The sequence below is a fragment of the Pimephales promelas genome, chromosome 9 (assembly GCF_988280905.1).
Source record: "Pimephales promelas chromosome 9, fPimPro1.hap1.1, whole genome shotgun sequence".
Taxonomy (NCBI): domain Eukaryota; kingdom Metazoa; phylum Chordata; class Actinopteri; order Cypriniformes; family Leuciscidae; genus Pimephales; species Pimephales promelas.
In genome coordinates, this window is record NC_142777.1 from 22,888,281 (window position 1) to 22,914,493 (window position 26,213).

Below are 26,213 nucleotides of genomic sequence, written 5' to 3' on the forward strand. Positions count from 1 at the left end.
TAAAAACAACGAGGAATGAAAAGCTCATTCATTACCGCCTTATTAATATTCAATCCGCGGATTTAAGTCTCAGCATGACTTCGAGTACAGAGACTGCTGAAAAGTGCTAGAGACTGATTTGGATTTCACTATCAACGTTTTGTTACTTTTACAGCAAGGTAAGCTTCTTGCAAATTCAGTTTATCCTGATTCTCTCGGACTATTTGTTCTGATCCAATGTTATTGAAAACAACGTGTGAGCTGAATACCGTCAGGTGTGCTTAAGCGTGTCATTACAGGTGCATATAGGTTATTTTCTTTTCTTCTCTAATTAATTAAAAAAATGCGTTTATAGTTTGCAAAAATTCTAAATGAAAATAGATTGTATTCAGGATTAAAAAAAGTGCTTAGGTGCATTCTAATGCGAAACTTTTTTTGCAAATCATTATCAAGAGGTTAAACCATGTTTATGGGGAAATGTTTGATTGTGTTAAATGTTTACATGGATTTGCTAAAAAAAAAAAAAATTACTTAGAAGTTGCAGGCTGTTTCCCTGTGAGGTTGTTGAGGTCAAGTTTAATGAAGAAAATGAAAGTCAGTGGTCCCATGACAATTATATTTAACTGGTTATTTTTTTTATTTCACAACAGTCAACGCATGCATTGTGTTCACCAACATCTGCCTTGGTCGTTTGATTTATGTGCAGGTTTTACATAGCTTTGCATAGGCTGCTTTCCTTTCATTTGCTTTCTTGCAACCATATTTAATTTTTTTAATCTTCTTTTTTTCACATTTTAAAAACATTTCTTTAAATAAAAAAGTTTACTTGCACTGAAATACTTCGATAAAAGAGGTGAGTCAGTTATCAAAAGTCAGATTTTTTTCTGTGTGGCACTTTTCATCAGTTTTGTTTTCTTTGCTTAATAAAAAAAAGCACATACAAAAGCATGATGATGATGGAGTGGATTTGAGAAAGTTGTAAAGCTATTAATGTGTTTCTTCTGTCTTTTACTAAGATCACAATGGCTGTGAAAATACTGCATAGTTTGGGGATTTATCTTTTGATCCTGTTGAAAATGGGACATAGTCTTTTTTGGAAAGTTCTGTTATGCCTGTCATCACAGAGGTAATAATCTTAGCAACTGGAAATATTTGTATTGTGTCTTCAAGCTGGTGAATGCATTTCCTTTCATGTGCTCCAATTAAAAATAAAAGTATTGTTAAACTTACATTTTTTCCTTAAAAAGAAAGTCTTTCCAAGCAAACATAACTTTCTCAGCAAACTTAAGTCAAGTCAAGTGAAGTCAGTCACCTTTATTTATATATCACTTTTTACAATACAGATTGTATCAAAGCAGCTTCACAGAGATGACATGAAAATAATACAAGTTTGTTTCTAGAAGAAAATTGCATCATTGCCCACCTGAAGTAAGGCAGATCAATAATATAGTTGAATATTAAATGTCCCCAACTAAGCAAGCCAAAAGCCAAGGCAACAGTGGCAAGGAACCAAAACTCCATCAGGTGACAGAATGGAGAAAAAAAAACCTTGGGAGAAACCAGACTCAGTCGAGGGCCAGTTATTTGGCGAACAAACAAATAGTGTGTGATTATGATTCAGGCAACATTACAGAAGTCAGAAGTCAGATTGGATCAGAACATTCACAATATTCATCCAGTTCCATCTGGTTGGAGGTCGGAGACTCTGAGTCATCACGCCGGTACGGAGACGAGTTTGTTGAGGTGTCCATGACCATGAGGCGTTCATAGGGCTGATGAGGCTGGCACTTCAGGAATGCATTTTGGTTGTGTTCAGGCGCAGGTTCACATCTAATCTGGATACGGCCCGGATCCGGCTGACTTCGTAAATGGAAAGACTAACATTAGCGTAGATGCCCTTCTTCTTATGATGTAACGAGTACATCGGTTGTCGTAAGAAGTGTCCCCGGTTCCGGCTGATCTAATCTATGCAGCCTAATAATCATTTAACTGATTTGAATAATAGAAATGTATAATGTTCTATGTGAACGCCAGGTAAAAGAGATGTGTTTTTAAACTGACAGAGTGTGTCTGGATCCCAGATAACTTTTCAGAGACTGTTCCAAAGTTTATGAGTTAACTTGTCACCAACTTGCTCAATATTGCTAGCCGGTGGGTGTCAGTGCATCTGCACACAGTGAGGCCAAGACTTTAGGACAAAACATCAATTATTCCATCTGCCACTGTCAAAAACTTGGGTATCACTCTTGACCCTTCACTGACCTTCCATGCTGACGTTAGTCAACTCTGCAAAGCTTCATTTTTCCAACTCTGCCGTATTGCCAAACTACCAGAACATTCAATCTCATGTTTGCAATATATTCAAAACTCTGCAGCAAGATTACTAAGTTACACCAAACAAACCGCTCAAATTCTGTTCAAACTCCAGTGGCTACCCGAGTCATCCCGCATTACTTACAAAACTCTTCTACTTCCCTTTAAATCACTCAATGGTCTTGCTCCTGCCTATCTTTCTGACTTACTCTCTCCTTATATTCCCCCTAGAACTCTCAGATCCTCTGGTCGTGAACTCCTCTGTGAGCCGCGCTTTTGCCTATCATCTATGGGTGGCATGTCTTTTTCCGTTTTAGCCCCTGAGCTATGGGACTCTCTTCCCTTGGCTCTTAACAACCACGCTGTATGAATTCAAGTCTATACTCAAATCCCAGTTGTTTAAACAATATTATTAGTCATGACATGTTTTTTTTCTGAAACATTCTTCATAACTCTGTATTACAGTCATAATGTTAAATTGGGTGCCATCCTGTCTGTGTTGTTTTTGTTTGTATTTCAAAATGTAATGCGCAATCGCTCGGACTGGGCAAATGTCTATTGTCCACTCATGTGTGAACTGATTGTTTTTTATTACTATTATTGTGAAGTTTCCTTGAGCAATTGGGAAAGGTGCTATATAAATTAAACGTATTATTATTAATGTCAAAAAGAACCACAAGGATTGGACAGCTGAAGATTTTCTGATTAAGCCCCTTCCAACTGTTTTGGGCATCTGGAAAATCGATGATATACTGCCTGATATAAAAACCTGATATACAACATGCCAGAGCAAATTTGGTTATGAATAAGGCACAACTCTGTAAAAAAAATAAATAAGCCAAGACAGCTTTTAAAACTTATGAAATGCTTATTTATACTATAGAAATGTGAAAAAAAAAATATTCTGAAGCAGCAAACTTACATGCCAATACATTTGGGCATGCCTATATTTCATTAGTCCCTGATAAATTCAGAAAATTACTTGGGAACTTTGAATGAAAATATCGACAAAATCAAAACTAAAGATGTATAAAGTTATAGACATGATTTCACTGGCTTAAAGGAATAGTTCACCCGAAAATAAAAAAAAGTCTGTCATCATTTACTCACCCTCAAGTTGTTTCAAACCTGTATTCATTTTTGTTCTGCTGAACACAAAAGAAGATATTTTAAAGAAAGTTTGTAACCATGCCCCTTTAGGGCACCACTGACTTCCATAGTAGGGGAAAAAAAACTATGAAAGTCAATGGTGCCCCAGAACGGTTCAGTTTCCCACAATCTTCAGAATATCTTCCTTTGTGTTCAACAGAACAAAGAAATTTATATAGGTTTGGAACAACTTGAGGGTGAGTAAATTATGACAGAATTAATTTTTGAAAATGTTCAATTTTACTTTTTTGTTTCATCTTTTAAGAGATATTTTTGCAAGACCCCATTGAATAATAATTCCTACTGATAAGTTCATATTGCAAACAAATCCAAAACAAGCCATGAACATGGGCAAGGAGTTTTTACGATGTTCTGAGAGGTGTGGTGTGAAAAATGGTATACATGAATTGGCCCAGGGTTTTTTTTTAGTGTTGTGCAAAAACTGTCAAATACAGGTCATTTAATCAAAGTTCTTGATGTCTGATCTTAAATGGGTTTACTGCAGAGACAAAACATCTGTTGACAAGCTGCTTTTCTTTCTTTGTCAAACCAGAAGAACACTGTTGCCTCAGGATTTTGTGAAGCTTGTCACCGTTGGCAAAACGGTTGCTTAATGCACAGCAGTGATTACAGGGTGTGATGTACTTTCATAATTTTCACTGACTTTTTGTAATGAATTTTGGATAGATTTGTATCCTTATTGCATAATGTAGAGCTATTAGCAGGAATTGCTGACCCTGATACACTTCAGTAAGTCAGATCTGACAGTTTCAGGGTGATTCATTGGAATGTTTTGTTATGGCTTATGGACCTCAACATCACTGTCTACCTCTATGCTTTTTGATAAAGTAATGTTTTCGCATTTGTGGAGTTTATCTGGCTGAGAGACAATAGTGAATATCTTGAGATGCATTAATTGCACTGTTATGTTTCCTGCGAAGATGAATCTTTTATCATGTGTTTTTGTCAGCTTTCCTTTTACAAAAAACCAAAACAATTTGTACAGTGCTTGCTATTATGGGAGCTTTTTAGACAATTGAAAAGCAATAATGTAAAATACATTACAAATACAATATTGTGAAATATTATTACACTTAAAACTAACTTTGTTTCTGTTTTAATATATTTTTAAATGTCATTTATTCCTGTGATGGAAAAGCTGAATTTTCAGTAGCAATTACTCCGGTCTTCAGTGTCTCATAAAATTAGATTTTATTTTTTATCAATTTTAAACGGTTGCGTTTTTAATATTTTTATGGAAACCATAGTTTCTTTCAGGATGCTTGAATAAAAAGGTAAAGAACTACATTTATTTGAAATGGGAATCTTCTGTAACATTATAATGGCTGATTAATTTTAATGTACACTTGCTGAATAAAATGATTCATTTATAAAAACAAATAGGCAAACTTTATAATGATAGTGGATATATAGTTTTAGTTTTGTTGATTTAATGTTAAAGCCTAGATTAAAAGTTCTTTAAGGATCTAGAAAAACATGCATTCAGTTTTGATCATTACAAGTGTACTAAAAATACTTACAAGCACATTGAAGTATTTTTTAATTACATTTTTGTTCCAATATTTAGGATTTAATATTTATATTATATTTTATTATATACATTTATATTAATTTATTTTAGCAATATTCTATATAGGATTTCCCTTCCTGTTGTGCTAGTCTCCTCACAGTTGCCTTTAGCACTTAAGACACTTATTGCTTAGACATGTTTATCTGATCATGGGTTTCACATTCATTGAACCTAAAGACAAAAACACCTTGTACAGGAAAAGTATTCATAACATTGTGGATTATATTTCATGATATGCACACCCTGTCAAAACAGGAGCAAGGTCATTTTGACTTGCTCAGAATAATCTTTAATATCTCATGTCAATAGAATTTAAAGGAGACTCAAATACAGTGTTCAAGCATTTGGCAACATTTTATTAGAGATAGGTTAAATATGTAATTTATCATTTGCACAGCTGCAGCATTGAACTCAAACTGGGGTAGAACATTCCATGGTTTTATTAGAATGAGTGATTGATGTGAGATCGTTCTCACTGGATGTCTTGTAGTTTTATGCCTCAGGGGTTTTGAAAGCTTTGCCACTCCTTTATAATTAAATTTAACCTTTTCATTCCTGCTCTGTCATCTCCCTCTTCCCAACCTCTCTCTCTCTCTTCCCCTCTCCCCCTCTCCCCCTCTCCCCGATATTGTAATTCACGTTTCCTGACTAACAAAGCCAAAAACAGACAGTTTTGAGCTTTAAAGAACAGGTTTCCATTATGAACATCTTGATTCTCTTATCTCCTTCTCAGGTTCAGGTGTGAAGCAGTGAGTCATTCATATCAAACACCTGCAACAGTATAAATTCATACCTACCATTACCTACCTGACAAGTCCCCAATTCACCTGCATACTTTCAACTGGAATCATTTGATGTGGAAAAAACAATGATTTCGATTGCCAAAACCTGCCTCAGAGGGATCTACAGTTGTCATTGGAACAGTGAGAATGAGAGACAAAATGTGAGATTTTATTCAGATAAACGTCAATTTTCCCTGACACTTTCAATCCCTGTTTGAATCTTTCAAAAAATTTTAATCCCTGACAATTTTTCAATCACATTTTTCCACATGCATCCATTCTCTCCTAGTATTTGTTCGCACAATCAGTTGAGCGAGGCGGAATAGTTTACCATAATAAATTTAGAACAGGATCAAAGAAAAGTGTTTTTTGAGTGCCTCTTTAATGAGCAATTATCATCTAATTATCATGAGTACAAGCCTGTGGAGACAGATGATGATCATAACAGGCAGAAAAGTATGTTAATTAGCCTTTAAAAAAAGCAATTATTTTGATTTGTGTCAGAAACAATTACTGCTGCATTCAGATATTTCTTAAATCCAGTGTGAAATGGACTAGTAATAATCGGCTATAATAATAACCACTTGGTTTAGATGTTGGCCCCACTTTTGGATATTCAAATCAGTAAGCGAAACTCGACGTGAGAACACGATGCCCCCAGGCTTTCATTTATGGCTAAATCATCACTTGCAAACAGGAGGAGTGATCAGGGAAAACTATTATTTAACTCTTTTTAAACTGAATAAAGAGAAGAGCTTAATGACTTACAGAAAGAGAAACCATTTTTGAAGTGTGCAGTCTTGTTTTGTCTTTGTTTGTAGAGGACCTGCTGCTGGTTCTCTTTTCTGTCTTTTGTGTCCATACTTGCCCTGAGTTGGATGTACGTTTGCTTTATTGCCTTCAACGACCGCACCGAAGTAAACGAGTGAGCAAATAAACTAAATTCCACAATATGCAAATTATATAATTGTAAATCCATTGGCATGTTGATTCCCACTTTGTTCAGTAATAACTGATCGTGCCATTTTGCTTTATTTTCCTCTTGCAGTGAGGCCTTTAAAAGCTTGAAAACATGGGTGAACTGCTACATGATAGTGATGATCGTTTCTGCTGTGCTAGCCACTTACTGTCTACTTCTACTGGTAAGAAGGAAATAATGCGAACCAGATTGCTGAGTGCCAGTGGGTAGCATTTGTAAATATTGGCTGTTCAAACAAAATCATTCTTCATTTATTTCAGGTATTTGGATTGCTACATTTTGTTATTGGAGAGCCCTTGAATTTGCACTGGCTGCATAAGGTACCCTTATTTCATTTTATTTTACTTTTTGTATTTGTTGTATGAAGGTCACATTTAATGAAACTTTTAGCCATGTTTTAATTTTTCGCAAAGTTATTTTTTGGACCTTTTAAAATAAATAAATAATCACACACACACACACACACACACACACACACACACACACACACACACACACACACACACACATATATATATATATATATACTGTATGCATGTATATAGTTAGGCATCAACCTCCTTAGTCAATCAATGACTCAATCAATTTATTATAAACAAAAAGAAAAAATAAATACATTTTGATAGGGTAACAAAATATGCTTTAATATGCTCTAATATCAGGATAGTTTTAAATTATCACGACAGGTAGAGATCCATCCATGTGAGATATTGATCCGGGTCGCTAAAGACCCGATTATGTAATAATGATTGGCGAAACAGTCATGCATTTAAGGGTTAATAAACAAACTGAAGCAAGTCCAAAACAGGAAAACCACTGGGAACACCAAACACACATCCAAATATCGACTGACAAAGCACAAGAGAAAAACAAGGGCTGTACACAGGGCTAGACAAGGTAACTGGAAACACCTGGGGAGACTTGACTTATCAAAGGAGAAAACTACAAAGGACAACAAACATGGCACACAAGACAGGAAATAAAAGTCCCAATACACACACAGGGATTATATGACAGAACCACCCACTTCCAGACATTCACAGGGAGAAACACCTAAAAACATAAGTCCAGGTGGATGGTGGAACGGAGGTTGACCAGGGGAGGGATGGTGGGCCACGTCTGTGGAGTGGCAAAGAAATGGGCTTTATGCACAGCTGCACTACTTCCTGAACTTAAGCCAGTTCCTTGTTTCCTGTCTGCCATTATTGGCCAAATTGAATAATTCAGGTGTGCTTGACCTCAGTAGTCATGGCAACAATAATCAGACACACCTGAATTAATCAATGTGGCCAATAATGGCAGACAGGAAACAAGGGGCTGGCTTAAGTTAAGGAAGTAGTGCAGCTGTGCATGAAGCCCATTGGGGTGCCAAAGGTACCTGGTAACTGGTATGGTATGGTGAGGTGAGGTGACCAGGGCAATGCAGGATGAGCAGGTGGCCAGCATGTGGTCAGGGCAGAGCAAGCAAGACCCAAGACCTCCACAGAGGAGCAGACGAGACCGAAGATCCCCATGGTGGAGTAGATCAGCACCAGAGCAGACCGGACTAGTGACCACCCCGGTGGAGCAAGCAGAACTGTTGACCACCACGGCAGAGCAAAAGTCCACCAAGGGGTAGCAAAATGTCACCACAGCGGAGCTGAAAACCACTTCTGAGGAGCCGAAGAGACTGGAGAACTTAGAATGGCCTCTCTGACTGAGAGAGAACAGGCTGGGAGTTCAGTAATAGTCAGATCATAACAGAGCAGGGAGTTTGAGGATATACTGTAACCTCAGTGGTTATTTAGTTCAGGGTGGGCCTCCATGAGATGGTCCTCACTGCAGAACATGAAATCCACATGGAGAAGTGGGATCTAGATACTCTAGATACTCCCGCCTTACATATACCTAAACCAGGGGTGCCAAACATCATCAAACAATCAAACACACATGCCTTTAATTTCCAAGTGATCCTGAAGACAATAGCTGGTTTCTTCAGGTGTGTTTGATTAGGGTTGGAGATGAACTGTGCAGGACAGTCGGTTGGCAGGAGCAGGAATGGGAACCCCTGACCTAAACCTATCCAGCTCCACCCCCTGATCCCTAAACCCACCCCTAAACCTACCCAACTCCACCCCTCAGATCTGGATCCGACTCCACCCTCTGGATCTTGTGTACTGCAATGAGGTGCTACTGGCCTCCATGGCCATAATGGAGCCATCAGAGGACTCAATGAGTTTAGGAATCTAATTCTGTGGCCGCAACAGTGCCGTCTGGGGACACAGCGATTTCAGAAATGGTGCCCGCAGCAGGGGGTACATGGAGTTCAGAAACAGCGCACGTGGCCATAACAGGGGCATCAGCTGCAGGAGAAAGTGTGCAGCCCAAACACATAAAATGGCAACTGCCATCATAGGGAGTGCAGAGGCCGCCGGGCTTGAGAGCGCTGAACTGGGCATCCAAGGTGCTCGCACAGGCATCAGCAACGGATCCGCCACACTAGACATCCGGTCTCAGATGCCTTGGGCCTGCCGTTGGCCTTAGCTTCGGGTGCGGAGGACTTGACCGTTGGAAACTCTGGCATGGCTCCCATGGTGGCTGAGGACCCTGCAATGACAGTCATCACAGCTGGGGTCAGCAGTGGGCCAAGCTTCGTGGCCATTGGAGCTTGGGTTGTATAGCCCGCTCCACAAACTCACAAAAATTCTCTTGAGGACTAACATATGAAAGTTGAGTTCTGAGTCCAGAAATATACAAAACGTTATGAGTGTATTTTCCAGGAAATGAGAATTAAAAGCGTAGTCAAAGCATAGCTGTCAATTTATATAATTTGCATAGCTGGTCAGTCTGTAGTGCAAAGAGTATGTTTAATAAATGAGGATCAAAGTGCACAAGAGTACGTTTAATAAACAAACTGAAGCAAGTTCAAAACGGGGAAACCAGAAGGAACACCTAACACAGGAACATCCCAACATCGACTGACAAAGCACAAGAGAAACACGGGATATACACGGGGGGTAACAAGGTAACGGGAAACACCCGGGGAGTCTTATCAAAAGGGAAAATTACAAAGGACAAGCATTTTCCAAACTGAATTTTTTGCATCCTTGAAAGGCACTTCGGGAAGGGGACGCCATTTAAAGGAGCGTTCCAAACGAAGTGAACAACTGAATCCCTTTTACAAAGGCCTTTCCATGTGTCAGTTAGCGAAGGGATACTCACTTCTAAATGGCACACAAGACAGGAAATTTAACAAAAGTACCAAAACATACACAAGGAAGTACAGTGGGGGAAATAAAAATTTCGCCCATTTACAAAGAAATGAAGGTTATAATTTTTAGGGTAGGTTTATTTTAATGGATTATTTTAAATTTACATTTTAAATTTAGGTATGGCTGTTACAGAGCTTATTTTTACACAAACAAACAATTTAGCCCCAAATAAATGTTTAGTAAGCTGTATTTTGTTAATTATTTGGAAAATGTAGAAATAATATGTAAATATGAGTTTTAAGATACATACAATGCTCAAGAAATTAGTATTAAAAAAACACGTTGGTAACACTATATCATTGTTAGTCAGCTTTAAGAACATAAAGGAAGTTTCTGAATGAATGTTAATATTTTTCTGTTCTCTGTTCAGGTGATTTTGTTTTTCGGTCTCCTCACTATTATTATTTGCACAGCTGGAGTTTGTATAATGTGGGAAAAAGAGTGGAAAACTGTCTATATGTCATTTCAGGTATGTTTTGTCTGTCTTTCTTGTTTTTGTAGCAGGTTCTCATTGTATGACATTTTAATGTAAAAGATAACATGAAAGAGTAATATTTCACACAGAAAGAAAGCATATTGTGTATATGATTAAACATTGTGTAACATTTATACTGTATATGCATAGAACTGACACTCAGGTGCCTGTACCTCCAGTTATAACATATTGTTGTGTCTGTATGGAGTATGAAAATCCCCTCTTTGGTTTCCCATAGGCCACAGCTCCTTTCCTGCATCTGTGTGCTGTAGTGGCTTTGACCTTGATCAGCTGGCTCGTGTTCAAGAGTTGTCATGAAGCTCAAACAGCTGGTTAGTAGTGGCTCCTAAACAGCTTATAATCAGGGCCGTAGCTGGGGTATCCGGGGCCCCGGTTGTTGCTGTGGGCCCTCTAGAAATAATGTTCTGGGCAGGGTGCCCCCTTTGGTTGAAATTGCATATTGGAAAGGGGTGTTCACCACCTTTCGCCCAGCCAGTAAGAGCCCTGCTTATTGCTTATAATCAGTGTTGTGCAAGTTACTTCCAAACTGTAATACATTAGGTATTACTTGTTACTGTTATTTAAAAGTAATTCATTACCTTACAATATTACTGTCCCAGAATTGTAATGCGTTACATTACTCATGTATTACTTTTGAGTTACTTTCACCAAAATAACTAAGTAGAACTTAACTTTTGGGCTGTAACGATATGCAATATGAAACCGAAATCGCGATTCGCCACACGACTCAGATCCACGAACCTACAGAATCGCGACAAACCTCTTCCAACTCCAGCGTTATTCTCCTTACAGTCCATATCCAATGCTGCCTTATCTTTAAATTAGGCTATTAGTATTATTTGAAGTTAACATTATAAAATACGTAGACCTACACCACAAAACTAGTTGAGGATAAATTATTTAAAATTGGGTAAGTCCAGCATTATGGACATGACATTTGCAGTCAAAACTTGAAATAAAAATTCTCAGAAAATTCATGTATTGAAACGTATATAGGCTACTTCCTTAAAGGACTCCAGACATTAGACAAATATCAGTCTGTTTTATTTTTAATATTAGGGAAAAGACGTGCGTGACAAAAAAATAGGAGGCAAAATACATTTTTTGTAATTCTGTTAATTACACTGCACAAATCGGATGAGAAAGGGTTGGCTCTCCAGTCTCTATAGAACTTAAAATATTCATTTTATTTTAGTTTTCGTGTTCGCATTTATGAGGAAAAAACAATGTTACAGACGCGACCGCTCTGAACTGGCACTAAAAGACTACTTTAAAACTTTCACATAGTCTGTTGCCTTTAAGAAGTAAAAGCAGACAATACACTGTAATACAACTGTAATACAAGCCTCACTGAACATGTAACGAGTAAAATATTACTGAAAATTGATTAGTAATGCCTTACACTACTGCGTTACAGCAAAAAGTAATATGTTACTGTAATGTATTACTTTTGTAATGCGTTACTCCCAACACTGCTTATAATACATTTAAATGTAATATTTTCTGACTGTACTTTATCTGGTTTATTTTACAGCTCTTCACTAAATAGATAAAAACATGAACATTAAATATTGATTATATTATGGGGCTGTTGAATGCTTGAATCTGATTGTTGACGAACATTCTAAGCCAAAGGTGTGCAATCATTTTCAGGGAAATGTACAACTAAAAAAAGTTCTCTTAACCACATTACAGTTATCACTTCACCAAATGATTTCAGTTGTTTCAAAATGTCCTTACAACAGCAAATAAATAAATAAAATAAAATAAAATAAAATAAAATAACACAACCACACTGACCAAGCAAATAAATATAGCCTTGAAATGTACGGCCACAGCCACGCATTATTTTTCTACGCCCTGTCGTCAATTATTCCATAGCCTATAGACTACTTAAAATATTGATTTAAATCATTTTGCAGTAGGCTATAACTTTAAGTCGACATGAAATGTAAATTGCTAACAGAAATTCCCTGTTGGGATGTCTAGGAATGAAACAGATGTTCATAAAATCTGTCAGAATAGACTTGTCCGTCAGGAATTGATTGGATCGTGAGTGGATCACTGGATTATGAGTGGCAGGTTGCTGTGGGCAGGGTTATTCCAGCTCTCTCGCTGGGAAAAACATGAGAGGGTCTGCAGTGTGATAGAGAGATGATAGTAGGCTAGTGCCAGTTTCAGTTACCCGGATGAGAAGAGTGACAATTGCCATAGACGACAGCAAATATTAGGAAAATATCGAGCTGGTCCTCACTGCAGAACACAAAAACCTTACATAAACCTAAACCCACCTATCTCCACCCCCTGATCCCTAACCCCACCCCTAATCCTATCCATCCCCACCCCTTGGATCTGGATCCAACTATGCCCCCAGGATCTCTAGTACTGCAATGAGGAGCTACTGAAAATATCAGACCTCTGCATGCCTCGATTGACCAATCAGAGCTGATCAGAGAGCCGTGCAATAAAGCATTGTATATTTGCTGATGACATATTAATGAAAGTTATGAGATATTCAGTGTAAATGTGAAAGTTAACACTAATGATGCATATAAAGAGGCTTTTAACTAGATTGTAGGGTGGTTAGGCTGGTCTAATGTGTACGTATTGTTTATTTTATTTATTTTATGTATTTTATTTTGTTTTTGTGATGCAATGTATTTATGAGAGTTGTATGCTTTCTTTTGTTGTGAAGCACTTTGTGATCTTCATCTGAGAAAAGTGCTATACAAATAAATTTTACTTACTTACTTATTTATATAGGCTAGGCCTAAACTTAATTATGCTTTATTTTCAAATTTAAATTCTATGTACTGAATATTTTTGTGTGTTTTTGCCAGCTTGTAAGGTTTTTATAATGATGACCTTCATTTTCGTGTCCGCTGCTGTGTTCCTGTGTCCTCTTGCAATCTGCTCTCCGTGCATTACCAATAATCTTCCCCCAAAACCCTCCCTCGTCGGTCATCGTGGCGCTCCAATGGTAAGTCACAGTGTAACTTTCATTTTGAGACAACTACCTTTTGTTAATGTGTATTATTAGTTCATGTTTACACTGGTGTGCCCGTCAAAATCTTGTTTTGGCTGTTTTTTTCATGTCGGCGCTGAACTACAGGATGAATTACATTATTTTATTAGAATAAATAAGACATGCTGTAGGATGAATCATCTGCTGTAGTTTCTGAATCCGTTTAGGATTATGATGATTATGGCATAGTTCCCAGGTTGTAAGCTATCAACGTGGGGGAATGTATTTCATTAGCATGTCAGTCTGCTCATAAATGTTGGAACATTTATCAAGCATAGGCAATTTATAGATTAAATAATCACAATGGAAACAAATACAGTTATTAAAAAAAAACATGTAGTCCTCATTCAGAAATATAATTTTAATGGCTGACAGTCTACAATTCAAACACAACCTGATAAATTCAACTGGCATGAAAGGTGGAGGAGGTGTTTTGACATCTGGAGCTCTGTAGGTTTGATCTTCTTGCGCTCACCAGGAGACTGGAGGCTACATGTGAATAAAAACAGAGGCGTGTGAAGAACTCATGCTACAGCTCTGAATTCTTTTTTTGTTTATACATGAAATAGAAATCTGAACATATTTGTGTAGAAAATTAATGGTTCTTTCTGGAAAAAAGTGATTTCTGTTGTCCTTATAAAACATTTATATATATAAAATGTGTGTGTTAATTATATATTTAGCTGGCTCCAGAGAATACCATGATGTCATTCAGGAAGAGTTTGGAGTGTGGCGTTGTGGCTTTTGAAACGGATGTGCAACTCAGGTAAAAGTTTCAGATTCTGTTCAGAAGCACTATATACACTTGCTTGTGTGTGTGTGTGTGTGTGTGTGTGTGTTTGCAGAGGTGGACAGTAACAAAGTACATTTACTTGAGTACTTAAGTACACTTTTTGAGGATCTGTACTTATTTTTTCTGGAAACTTTTCTCTACATTTGAAAGACAAATATATGTTTTACTCCACTTCAGTTCTGTCAAGGTCCTTGAGTAGAAAGTGGTAACATCAGTCTGGGGATGATTTTGGTTGCAGGGGTTGCATTTTGTTTGCAAATGAAAGTCGGGTTGACGTCAGAACCCACCTAATGTTTCTGACGTCAACCCAATTTTAATTTTCAACCACAATACAACGTCTGTCCAGTGATGGAGATTAATATCAATCTGGCGTTTCTGATATCAACCTGGTTTTCATTTTCAACGTTGGGTTTGGTCTTCTAAATGCGAATGTGGCATTGTTTTGGAGTACACTAGCTTATAGATAACAGCAAGGCTAACATATTCATGCTAAAAGCCAAAAAAAAAAAAAAAAAAAAAACTATGAGCACTGTTTGAGGGAACAGCCATGTTTTTGAGTGCACTTATTCAATCTTACTTTCAATCTATTAGAACTGTGTTCTAGAAATACATTTTATACCGATATGAGGGTAGGTAGGCATAGATTCAGTGGCATGATGTACTGTAAGCAGTATACTGTACAACAATGCAACAATAGTAAAATGCATTGACATTTACGTTTTACTTTTGATACTTAAGTAGGCCTACTTAAAGGGTTAGTTGACCCCCCAAAAAAACCTAAATTATGCCATTAATGACTCGCGCTCATGTCGTCCCAAGCCCATAAGACCTTCGTTCATGTTCGGAACACAGTTTGAGATATAGAGTTTTCTGTCCCTCCATTGAAAATGTATGTACGGTATACTGTCCATGTCCAGAAAGGAAATAAAGACATCATCAAAGTAGTCCATGTGACCTCAGTGGGTTAGTTAGAACGTTTTGAAGCATCGAAAATACATTTTGGTCCAAAAATAACAAAAACTACGACTTTATTCAGCATTGTATTGTGTTCTGGTTCTGCTGTCAAATCTAAAATATCCTAAACTGTGTTCTGAAGATGAACGGACGTCTTACGGGCTTGGAACGACATGAGGGTGAGTCATTAATCACATAATTTTCATTTTTGGGTGAACTAATTTTTTAAGTAGAAATCGATCTTTACAACGTTTACTTATAACGGAGTAATATTTGACCAGTTGTATCTGTACTTTCACTCAAGTAAGGAAGTTGTGTACTTTGTCCACCTCTGTATGTTTGTGTGTGCGCGTGATTTAATACACTTGTCTATCTTTTTTCAGCAAGGACATGAAGCCTTTTCTTATGCATGACCACGATAAAAACTTTTTGCTACGAACAACTGATGTGAAGAAGAAATTTCCAGGTCGAGATGGCGACAACCATACTAACTTCACATTGCAAGAGTTACAGACGTTGAATGCAGGCGAATGGTTTTTAAGAGTGAGGACAAAGATTTTTTATTTATTTTTTTAATTTAAAACATCTGCATTTTATTTAATTTAAGTTTTCAATTATATATAGTTTTATAACACATTTGATACAGTAATTGCTGTATTGCATATATGTATTGCTATATAATGATAATCCATAATATTAAAATGGCAAAATCACATAATTATAATAATATGCTATTGGTAGGAATAAAAATTCCCAAGACTTCCATCCGTAATTTTCCATCCGTAAAACTGAGAAACGTTCTTTATTTGCCTAGCAGCTTGTGCCCTGAAATGTTTGCAATCCCCCTATAAATCAAAAGTAGAAATGTTTTGGTCTTGTAGTCCAGCAGATAAATTCAAGGCCGGTGTGGAGAAGAGATGAGTCCCACTGAAGAGATGGGTCCCAGCTTAGGACCCAAGCAATCCGATTGGTTCAAAGCTAGTTTTATGGGTAATCGCTTTAGTGCCTGGTTACAAATCAGAGAAAATCACTTAGTCACGAGTCATTATGGGTTTTATCTCTTCACCACACCGGAAACTGAAGCTTCGCTTGGGAGCTGCCATTGTAGCAGACTATCACCTGTTGTCCAGTTGTTGACATTCCATTGACTCCCATTCATTTTGGCGTCACTTTGATAGCGAATAACTTGACATCTGAGGCGTCCAAAGTTATTTTAACCCGTTATTTGTTTCTTAAGAAACAGGACTATGGATAAAAGGCTCCATCACTCTGTATCTTACGTTATGGCCCTGTAGAAACTTTAAAAAAATTTTTTTTTTGTAAAAATAGGCTAACGATTGCGTCATAACCACAGGACTGTCTGTCGCACAGTAGAGAAATTACCTTACAGACTAGAAGGAGAAGCTCATATAGGCAATCTTTTATTGTCTATGAGGCAATCGGGTGCACATGGAGGCACTAAGTCAGGGGAGAAGCTCATAGATAGAGAGTTCATAAAAGCAACGGGACAAAATGGTGAGGAGGCTTGTGAGAGAAAAGTGTAACTGTAATTTATTACTTATTCCTTTACCTCAGTGAAGTAGTGTGGTCAAAAGAAGCCTACCGGCACTTTACACAAAGTAAATAATTAAATGGTGCAATGTGATGATACCAGTCTCTCTGCACAGTTTTACTGAGTACAGACTATAGAGACTTAATTAGATACACGCAGTCGGCTGCATTCAAACCATACGCCTTATTCACGGCAGCGCCATCTTTGATTTTGAATGAGAATGAAAGCGAGGCTGTGAGGGATAGACTTGCATCTTTTCAATGGGCTGTACTGTTATTTAATGTGTTTTCGGATTGTTCTGCTCATGAAACACTGGAAAAATATCTTTCAAAGAAATGTCAGTTGACAAAAAACTCCCGACAATGTAAGCTGTGGAAAATTGTAAGTAATCTAGCCGCTTTATTCAGCTTTTTACTGCGGATGCCATTGGAAACACGGTAAGTCTATCCCTCACAGCCTCACTTTCATACCTGTCATGGCGCTGCTCTGAATAAGGTCAATAGACAGTAAAAGAGATTCAAACATTCCACGTTTACAAAGCATTCCTGTTTGCAGTGCTGTAGCCAATCACAGAGAAGTCTGTTGAGCGTATGAGTTTAGCGGCAAATCAGAATTCCCATCCGCTCAAGAATATTGAAGGCCACATTTTAATGTAGCTATTATTTACATTTATATTAATATTATTAATGTTAACAATTCAGTTATTAAATTTATTTTTTATTTTATAATAAATTGAATAGTTACAATTAGTCGGTTTTTAATTTTTCTTGCCATGTTATTGCAATTGGTACTCTGAATTTAATCTTGTGGAAAAAAAAAGTTTTGAATAATAGTGAAAACAAAGCAGTGTTGTAAGGTGCCCATCCCTTGGTTCTGTGACTGGGGCCGGGGCCCAACATCTGGTGCTACACCCCTGTTTCACAGGCACCATAAAAGGAGGAAGGAGTATGTTTTGGTAGGAGATTTCTAGCAAAACAACCTTGACCTGAACGGAGGTTGCAGCTTTATCCAGTTTGAGCAGATAGAAAAAAAAATCTCACTTTGCATTTGATGTTCAGATGGTCTGTTTTAGTGTAATGACAAATTGGTTTAAAATGAGATCTTTTCTTTTTCAAATACAGACAGATCCATTTCAGTCTGTTTCATCGCTCTCAGAGGAAGAGAAGAGAGAGGCTGACAACCAGACAGTACCATCTCTTTCTGAGCTCTTGCTATTGGCCAAAAAGCATAATGTCTCTCTGATATTTGACCTAAAAAATGAGAATAACTCAACAGGATTCGAGAACAGCGACTCCTACTACATCACTGACACTATCAACAAGTCAGGCATCTCACCAGACAAGGTAATATTACTGTATATAGTAGGGTCCAAAAGTCTGAGACCATTTGTGAAAATGGTTTTGTGACCATTTTCTAATTTAATACATTTTTCCATTAAGCTTTCATAAATGTCATAATTTCTTAGCATCCAAGTGACAAAATCCTAAAACCTTTTATTTCTAGCAGTGTTATTTATATACTACTATTATAGTATTTAATATTTTAAATTAGCTTTTATGATTTTAGTTTTTTTTAGTTTAAGTTTAATCATTCTGTTACATTGTGTTTTTTTCCATTTTTATTATTTCCATTTTATGTATTACGTATTTCAGTTTAGTTTGTTAATTTTAGTACTTCAATATAAAGTCATTTAATTTCAGATAAATAGGCAACATTTCTATTTGAAGTTTTGTTGAGTTTAATGTTATAGGGGTAGTTCACCCAAAAATGCCTGTTGAACGTCCCAACCAAGCCCGCATGTTCATCTTTGGAACACAGTTTAAGATATTTTAGATTTAGTTCGAGAGCTTTCTGTCCCTCCATTGAAAATGTATGTACGGTATACCTTCCTTGTCCAGAAAGGAAATAAAAACATCATCAAAGTAATCCATGTGACATCAGTGGGTTAGTTAGAAAGCATCGAAAATACATTTTGGTCCAAAAATAACAAAAACTACGACTTTATTCAGCATTGTATTGTGTTCCGGTTCTGGTGTCAATCCATGCTGATGACGTAAAACACTGCTGACGTGTAATCCGGTGCGCCCAAGCTTAATTTACAATCTTCGCAAACATGTCTAAGGATTTCGACACAGAGGAAGACTTGCATTTTTTTTGCCCAGCCATATTTATTTTTACCCGAATACGGACTCACCAGATACACGTCAGCAGCGTCTTACATCATCAGCGTCGCTGCGGACTCGTGAATAGAATTGACAACAGAACCGGAAGGGAATACAATGTTGAAAAAAGTCGTAGTTTTTGTTATTTTTGGACCAAAATGTATTTTCGATGCTTTAACCCACTGATGTCACATGGACTACTCTGATAATGTCTTTATTTCCTTTCTGGACAGGGACAGTATACCATACGTACATTTTCAATGGAGGTACAGAAAGCTCTCGGACTGATAATTTTCATTTTTGGGTGAACTAACCCTTTAACCCTAACGCCCTAAAAAACATGACTCTTATGAATGCTACAAGTTGTTCTTTTGTGTATGTGTGTGTGTTTTTGCACCATTAAATGCACTTTTAATGCTTTGTATCACTTTCAGATATGGTGGCTTCCTCGAGAATATAGACACAATGTGAGAAATATCTCACCAGGGTTCAAGCAGGTGTATAATGTGGTAGACGAAATGGTTGCAGATGGTGGAAGCTTCCTGAATATGAAGTATAGTTCACTGAGCGCTCATAAAATAAGGTGAGTGTAGGAGGATTGGCGCAGCTTATCTGACATGCAGAGACTTGATACTGCCGCTGCTGTAAAGAGCCTTAGGGATCATTCTTATAGGGTTTTACTTTCTTACAAAGATGACAGAAATGCTGTGAAAAATGATGGGCTGATCTATAGCTTAAACAAACAAAATGTATCTAATAATGATTATAGTAGCAGGAAAGCTGATTTGCCAAACTTCAACACATGAAGATTAATGAGGCCTTTTCCAGACACTGTTTTGTCCGGTTGCGTGCACCTGTCATTTTATAATTTTACCTGACAGTAAAGATGAAGAAATAATCAAATTGAACAAGAAAAGCTTGACTGATGAATAAGACTGCACGTTAAAACGGCCCTGCCACTCCTGTCTATTGTGTTGGAAACTGGCTTGTTGCGACCTGTCGAAAAGGTCGCTGATGTGGAGCCAAGATGCTTAGAAAAGATTTCTATGTTTTTTTTTACATACATTTTTTGTTTATTTCGCTGGACAGTGAGCTGCGGGGGAAAAATGTGTCCATGAATCTGTGGGTCGTGAATGAGCGCTGGCTCTTCTCATTACTGTGGTGCTCTGGAGCCAGTTCAGTGACCACCAATGCCTGCCACATCTTCAAAAACATGTCTAAGCCTGACTGGCATCTGGTAAATCTCAGCCTTTCACCTATCAATGTCTATTGTGCCAAAAAAGAGAAGCTGTTTTACTCCCCTCGTTTATAATTCACATGGGCTTGTCTGAATATGTAACATGTCTGGAATCCTTTGTGTGTTTTTGTATGCATGTAATAATGAAAGGAGCCTAATAAGTACATGGAAATATGGATCTCGGCTGATGTGATATCATTGCTGTTGATGTTTGGGCTGTTTCTTTGGCAAAGGTAAACAATAAAACTCAGCACATACACTGAATGGTATAATGCTGTAGTTGATTAAATTACATTCTTGTGGGGATAATTCAAGTGTTATGGATAGATTATAATAACTTTAAACCTTTAAAAATGTTGTGCTTTATAATTGTTTAAGTCCCCTTGGAGTCAATAATTGTTTCCCTTAAAATTCATCTTTGATCAACAAAATGACACATTTATGTTTCTCCTGTAAAAAATGTTTATTCATGCCTTAAAATAGCTTGGATGTAACTCTACACCCTTGCTTCATTTAGTATACGCAGTGAATATACAAACCTCCACTCAAACTCGCACTATAAAAAAACATACTTTTTTAGTGGTCGTGGAGTAATTACTTAAAATAACCATATTTGAAACACCACATAGACATATTGAAATATATATATATATATATATATATATATATATATATATATATATATTTGAAACACCACATAGACATGTATAAACAACATTAGCTTGAGTTTCACCATATGGGAGTCTTCAATTATAATTACAGGTTGTCTTGCCCTCAAGCCAGTAAACAAGAGATGTCACCACAATTGGGAGACCACAATTATTATTTTAATAAGCCTAAAGATTATAAGGCCACATGAATAAAAAAACAACAATGATTAGCACAGATAATAAATACTATATTCCATGAAAAATAGCTTTAAACCATTTGTAATTTTAGGGGCCAAGCACCGAAGGTATCTGTTCCAAAGTTTAAATTGTATTATGCTAATAGCTTTTGAACCATAAGGCCTATCAATAAAACTCTGATTCCTGAGCTCATGACGATTCGAATGCACCCTATGAGTATGACGTCATTTTCCGTCATAAAAAAATGGCCGCTATTTTGAATTCTCCAAAAAACTTTTGCGAAGTCATCCTAGACGGTTTTCCAATTTTCACCAAAATTGCAGCGCCACCTACTGGTCCAGAGATATGAAAAATGGCTATTTTTTCTCATAACTTCTGACTAGTTGTGATTCAGGGCGTCATGCCGAGTTTTCATTTTTGCTCTATAATAAATGTAAAATGTACATAATACATAATACAGTAAAAATACATAAAATTAGAATTATGATACAGAAACCATCAGTTACATTATAAATATAAATGTATTGTTTATTATAAATTGGAAGTAAAACTGACTGCAAGGCAAGCTAACTTGTTACCAACATAAGGCTTATGCAACTTTTCACCAATAACTGAAAATGTCCATCATACACAAATTCATACCATGACACAAAATACAAAAAATACAAACCTACCTATATATATATATATTTGAAACACCACATAGACATGTATAAACAACATTAGCTTGAGTTTCACCATATGGGAGTCTTCAATTATAATTACAGGTTGTCTTGCCCTCAAGCCAGTAAACAAGAGATGTCACCACAATTGGGAGAGGTTATTTTAATAAGCCTAAAGATTATAAGGCCACATGAATAAAAAAACAACAATGATTAGCACAGATAATAAATACTATATTCCATGAAAAATAGCTTTAAACCATTTGTAATTTTAGGGGCCAAGCACCGAAGGTATCTGTTCCAAAGTTTAAATTGTATTATGCTAATAGCTTTTGAACCATAAGGCCTATCAATAAAACTCTGATTCCTGAGCTCATGACGATTCGAATGCACCCTATGAGTATGACGTCATTTTCCGTCATAAAAAAATGGCCGCTATTTTGAATTCTCCAAAAAACTTTTGCGAAGTCATCCTAGACGGTTTTCCAATTTTCACCAAAATTGCAGCGCCACCTACTGGTCCAGAGATATGAAAAATGGCTATTTTTTCTCATAACTTCTGACTAGTTGTGATTCAGGGCGTCATGCCGAGTCAATATCCAATTTTCCCAGATCTGCCATTTTGGCTATCGGCCATTTTAAATTATGTGCTAAAATGCTGTATTTTTTGGACTCATGAACGAATTGTTACGAAACTCAGTATAAGCAGCATGCCCTGAAGGTACTCAAAAGATTTTTGAAACAGCGCCACCTATTGGTCAAAAGTTATAATTAATTTTTGAAAATGTTAATAACTTTTGAATAATTTTGCCTATTGTAATGACACTGATCTTAATAGATTCCTTGAGTTATGCCAAAAACATAGATACCAGGTTTGCCATAATCAGCCAAACTTCCTGTCTGCCATCTTTATTATTATTTTTTTTAAAACCCTTCTTTTTCGAACTTCTCCTAGACTGTTGGTCCGATTTTCACCAAAATCTAATTTAAGCCATTTTGCCTAAATTCATCTTTAAATGTATTTAATTGCTCCTTGCTGCTGTCTGAAACTCCCAGCCATGTTGGCATGTCTTGTCTTCTGCTTTTGTGCTTGGCCCCGTAATGGCTGCTTGCAGCTACATTTGTATTAGTTATGTTCTAACATTTAATAGTGTATTTAACAGAATTTCCATTTTTCATTTTTGCTCTATAATAAATGTAAAATGTACATAATACATAATACAGTAAAAATACATAAAATTAGAATTATGATACAGAAACCATCAGTTACATTATAAATATAAATGTATTGTTTATTATAAATTGGAAGTAAAACTGACTGCAAGGCAAGCTAACTTGTTACCAACATAAGGCTTATGCAACTTTTCACCAATAACTGAAAATGTCCATCATACACAAATTCATACCATGACACAAAATACAAAAAATACAAACCTACCTCAAGGCTATTGATTATTTATTCATTCTTTCTTTGATGCTCTTTTTTTTCAGGGCATTTAACAAATGTTTTAAGATTAATAATAATAATAAAAAAACCAAATTTGTCAAATTTGTTACTCAAATTATAATGGGCATTTTTCTCTTTGTTTGTGAACAGGAAAAGGAACCGTTTTTCTCATCGAAATAAAGAAGAACAGAGAGGAGTCCCCCTGCTTATACACTGAAAGATCATATCATCATATTATGAAAGGGCATTTCCTTTTTTCACTTTTTGAAGGATTGTATATGGTCATCAAAAAAAAAAATCACGTCTTATTAAATGTGTAATGCAGGAAATTCACATAATATTTGTACTTTTATTTAGTTTGTATATACAATATATTGATTAGTTGGATTGAGATGTATTTGATATAATGTACTCATTAGGGCAGCAAATTGTGCAATGCTGCCACCCATTGAGAAACGTATGTTATTTCAGCCTAATACCAGGGCCAGGGGCCTGTACCATGATGGTAGTGGAACAAACTCAGGGTTGCGGGATTAGTTTCGACTTGACAAAACCAAACCAATCCAACCAAGCTTTGTTGGTACCATGTTGCTGATCATCAACATTCTCTGTCAACTCAGGCTTTGATCCTGAGTTTAGGAGTTTAGGTGTGACATCAGTAGCGAACAGCCAATCACATGCTGAGAAAGAGTGAAACTCATTCAAAACACATTGAAATTAATTTCTCGTGAGAGAAGCAGCACAATTCACTTATTAAATAAAAGTATTTAATTATTACGAATTTAAACAAATTTACACAGCAAGAAGAAAATAGCTGTTTGTGAAAGAGGAAAACTAAAAGAAAGTCTAGCTACTATATATCAGTGCAAGTAAAAGTTGTGAAGTTAGTTTATAAAATAGAGAGAATTGAACATTTAAGCTCACATGTAGTCATTTTATAGCTTCATTTATTGATTCTAAAGCGTATTTATATTACCTTTATATACGTATTCATTTAAAATCTGCGTAATAATTATTGATAAACTGAAATTGTACAGATAATTACAGAAATAATCTCTAAATCATACAACATTTTTTTAATAAAAGCCATGATTTTGTCTTTTAAAATCATTTGCTGTTGAGTTACTTTATTGCGTCATATCATACATGTGTCACTTTACTCACAGCTGATAGTTACTATGGCAATGAACACTGCTAAAAGCCAACCCACTTTCATGGTTCCTAAAACGCAGGGTTGGCACAAACTAAACTGAAACATAGCTGGCTAGTCACCTAAACCGGCTTGTATAGGCTGGTTTCACAAGGCTTAGATTAAGCCAGGATTATTCCTTAGTTCAATTAGGACATTTAAGTAGCTTTTATAAATGTGCCTTACAAAAGACCTGAGACAAAAATGGCACTGACATATTTTAAGAAATTTCAGTGCATGTTGCTTTCAGTTAAAACAGCTCAAGTATGCATTTTAGTCTGGGACTGGACTAGACTTAAACCTTGTTTGTGAAACTGGGGGCAGAACTGTTATTTTTGATGTAAATGACAATATTTAGATGGGATAAAGTGTAAGGCAATTTTAAATGCAATCACATTTGTAATTAATTTCTGTAGTTATTGTTATATCACAATACCACCAAACATGTCCCTAACTTTAACTGTATCCAACGCTAATTAAATAATATAAAGTGGGACCAAAATGTTTATACATAAATATATTTGTAAAGATTTTTTGCGATTTTTATTTTGGGAAATACAGGCATTTAAGACAAATTCAGAAATAATTTGTGTAAGTTTAACTGTATTGGTGTGTGTGTGTATTTTTCAAAAAGTATTGGAGATCAAGGCTGGTTGTCTAGTACAGTTGATTTATTTTGAGGTCATAAAAATGAATGTTTGCCCTCCGCATTCATTGATTCTTCCAAGATCTCTGCAAAAAAAAAAAAAAAAAAAAAAGAAAAAAATGTTGTAAAAAAAAAGGGAAGTGATTTAAAATATATGAATGTTATAGGGCGAGGAACCTTAATTGTTCAATTTGTTGTACAACAACAGATGTGATAAATTATGCCACCCTGCTAACATCTTTACATCTAATCAATCAGGCTATGGGAATTTCAATTGGGCCATTCCACCGAATGGGTGACATTTGCTTGTTGTAAATCTTCAAAAATAAATTTTTGATCTTTTTCAATATTGAATGTAATATACATATTTAACTATTCAAAATGTGTATTGGTCAATCTCAGGCAACTTTATTTATTTATTTTTTACAAGGTTTAAGCAGAATATGGACGCATGTTTTCTCAATCCTGTTACCGAAAATCATGTGTCATTTAAAAAGCAAGTTTAGAAGGATGTCAATTAATTCCTTTGTTTTCCCCACAAGAAAGTGTTTATTTTAAGGAAATTGTTGGTTATATGTTCAAAAATGTTCATTAAATATTTTAATAATCAATCAATTAAATAATTGTATAAATTATGGGCCAAACAAAATTGATAAAAATAGTGGTTTAATTTTATTTTTTTAGAAAAAGAAAAAAATAGTAACAGGAGTGAAAGTGACAGGATTGGGGTTTTAAGCAAAAAGTTATCAAATATATGGCATGGCCACATAGCATTGATGCTATTAGCATATGAGGACACTGAGCCATTTCTAGTGCCTTACCTAAAGTTAATATTTTTAGAATAAAAAAAAAAATAAATCTAAAAAAAAGTTTAGGTAACAGGACTGTATGTTGAAATTGACCTTCTCATTCATAGTTAGAATTTCATCAAACGGGGGGTGTAATAGTCTAACAGGACTGAATGAAAACCCTGGGACATGATTCAAATGTGTATTTTATCTAAAATATTAGATCAAATGGTTTTTTCTTCTTTTTTTTCATTTTAAAGCAGGTTGGATATAAAGTCACACAAAAATCAGATTTCTGAAGGATTTTAATCATAATATTTCATGGTAAATTTTAGAGATAGAGATTTGGACATGCAGAAAATGATTTTTT

General features: G+C 36.0%; 1 protein-coding gene across 2 annotated transcripts; it reads left to right on the plus strand.

Moving 5' to 3' along the window:
• Window positions 1-25,111, plus strand: gdpd2 (glycerophosphodiester phosphodiesterase domain containing 2). Of its 2 annotated transcripts, XM_089134879.1 has the most exons (16): window positions 2-158; window positions 996-1,105; window positions 5,766-5,975; window positions 6,636-6,739; window positions 6,863-6,956; window positions 7,054-7,113; window positions 10,415-10,513; window positions 10,758-10,851; window positions 13,381-13,520; window positions 14,249-14,331; window positions 15,696-15,855; window positions 17,986-18,207; window positions 19,461-19,609; window positions 20,116-20,263; window positions 20,414-20,496; window positions 23,371-25,111. In XM_089134879.1, the coding sequence occupies exons 3-16, from the start codon at window positions 5,901-5,903 to the stop codon at window positions 23,435-23,437; spliced, it is 1,578 nt and encodes a 525-aa protein (XP_088991005.1). In that variant the 5' UTR covers window positions 2-158; window positions 996-1,105; window positions 5,766-5,900; the 3' UTR covers window positions 23,438-25,111. The 2 variants fall into 2 exon arrangements, with proteins under 2 accessions (XP_039520576.2, XP_088991005.1); XM_039664642.2 differs by lacking the exon at window positions 996-1,105 and having other exon boundaries at window positions 1-158.
• Window positions 25,112-26,213: the final 1,102 nt, after the last annotated feature.

Bases quoted from the DNA above. Each gene is read 5' to 3' on its own strand.
- gdpd2 (XM_039664642.2), top strand. From the start codon at position 5,901: ATGATTTCGATTGCCAAAACCTGCCTCAGAGGGATCTACAGTTGTCAT. The intron at 6,740-6,862 runs GTGAGCAAATAA...TTCCTCTTGCAG, and splicing joins GACCGCACCGAAGTAAACGA to TGAGGCCTTTAAAAGCTTGA. The intron at 19,610-20,115 runs GTGAGTGTAGGA...TTCGCTGGACAG, and splicing joins CTGAGCGCTCATAAAATAAG to TGAGCTGCGGGGGAAAAATG.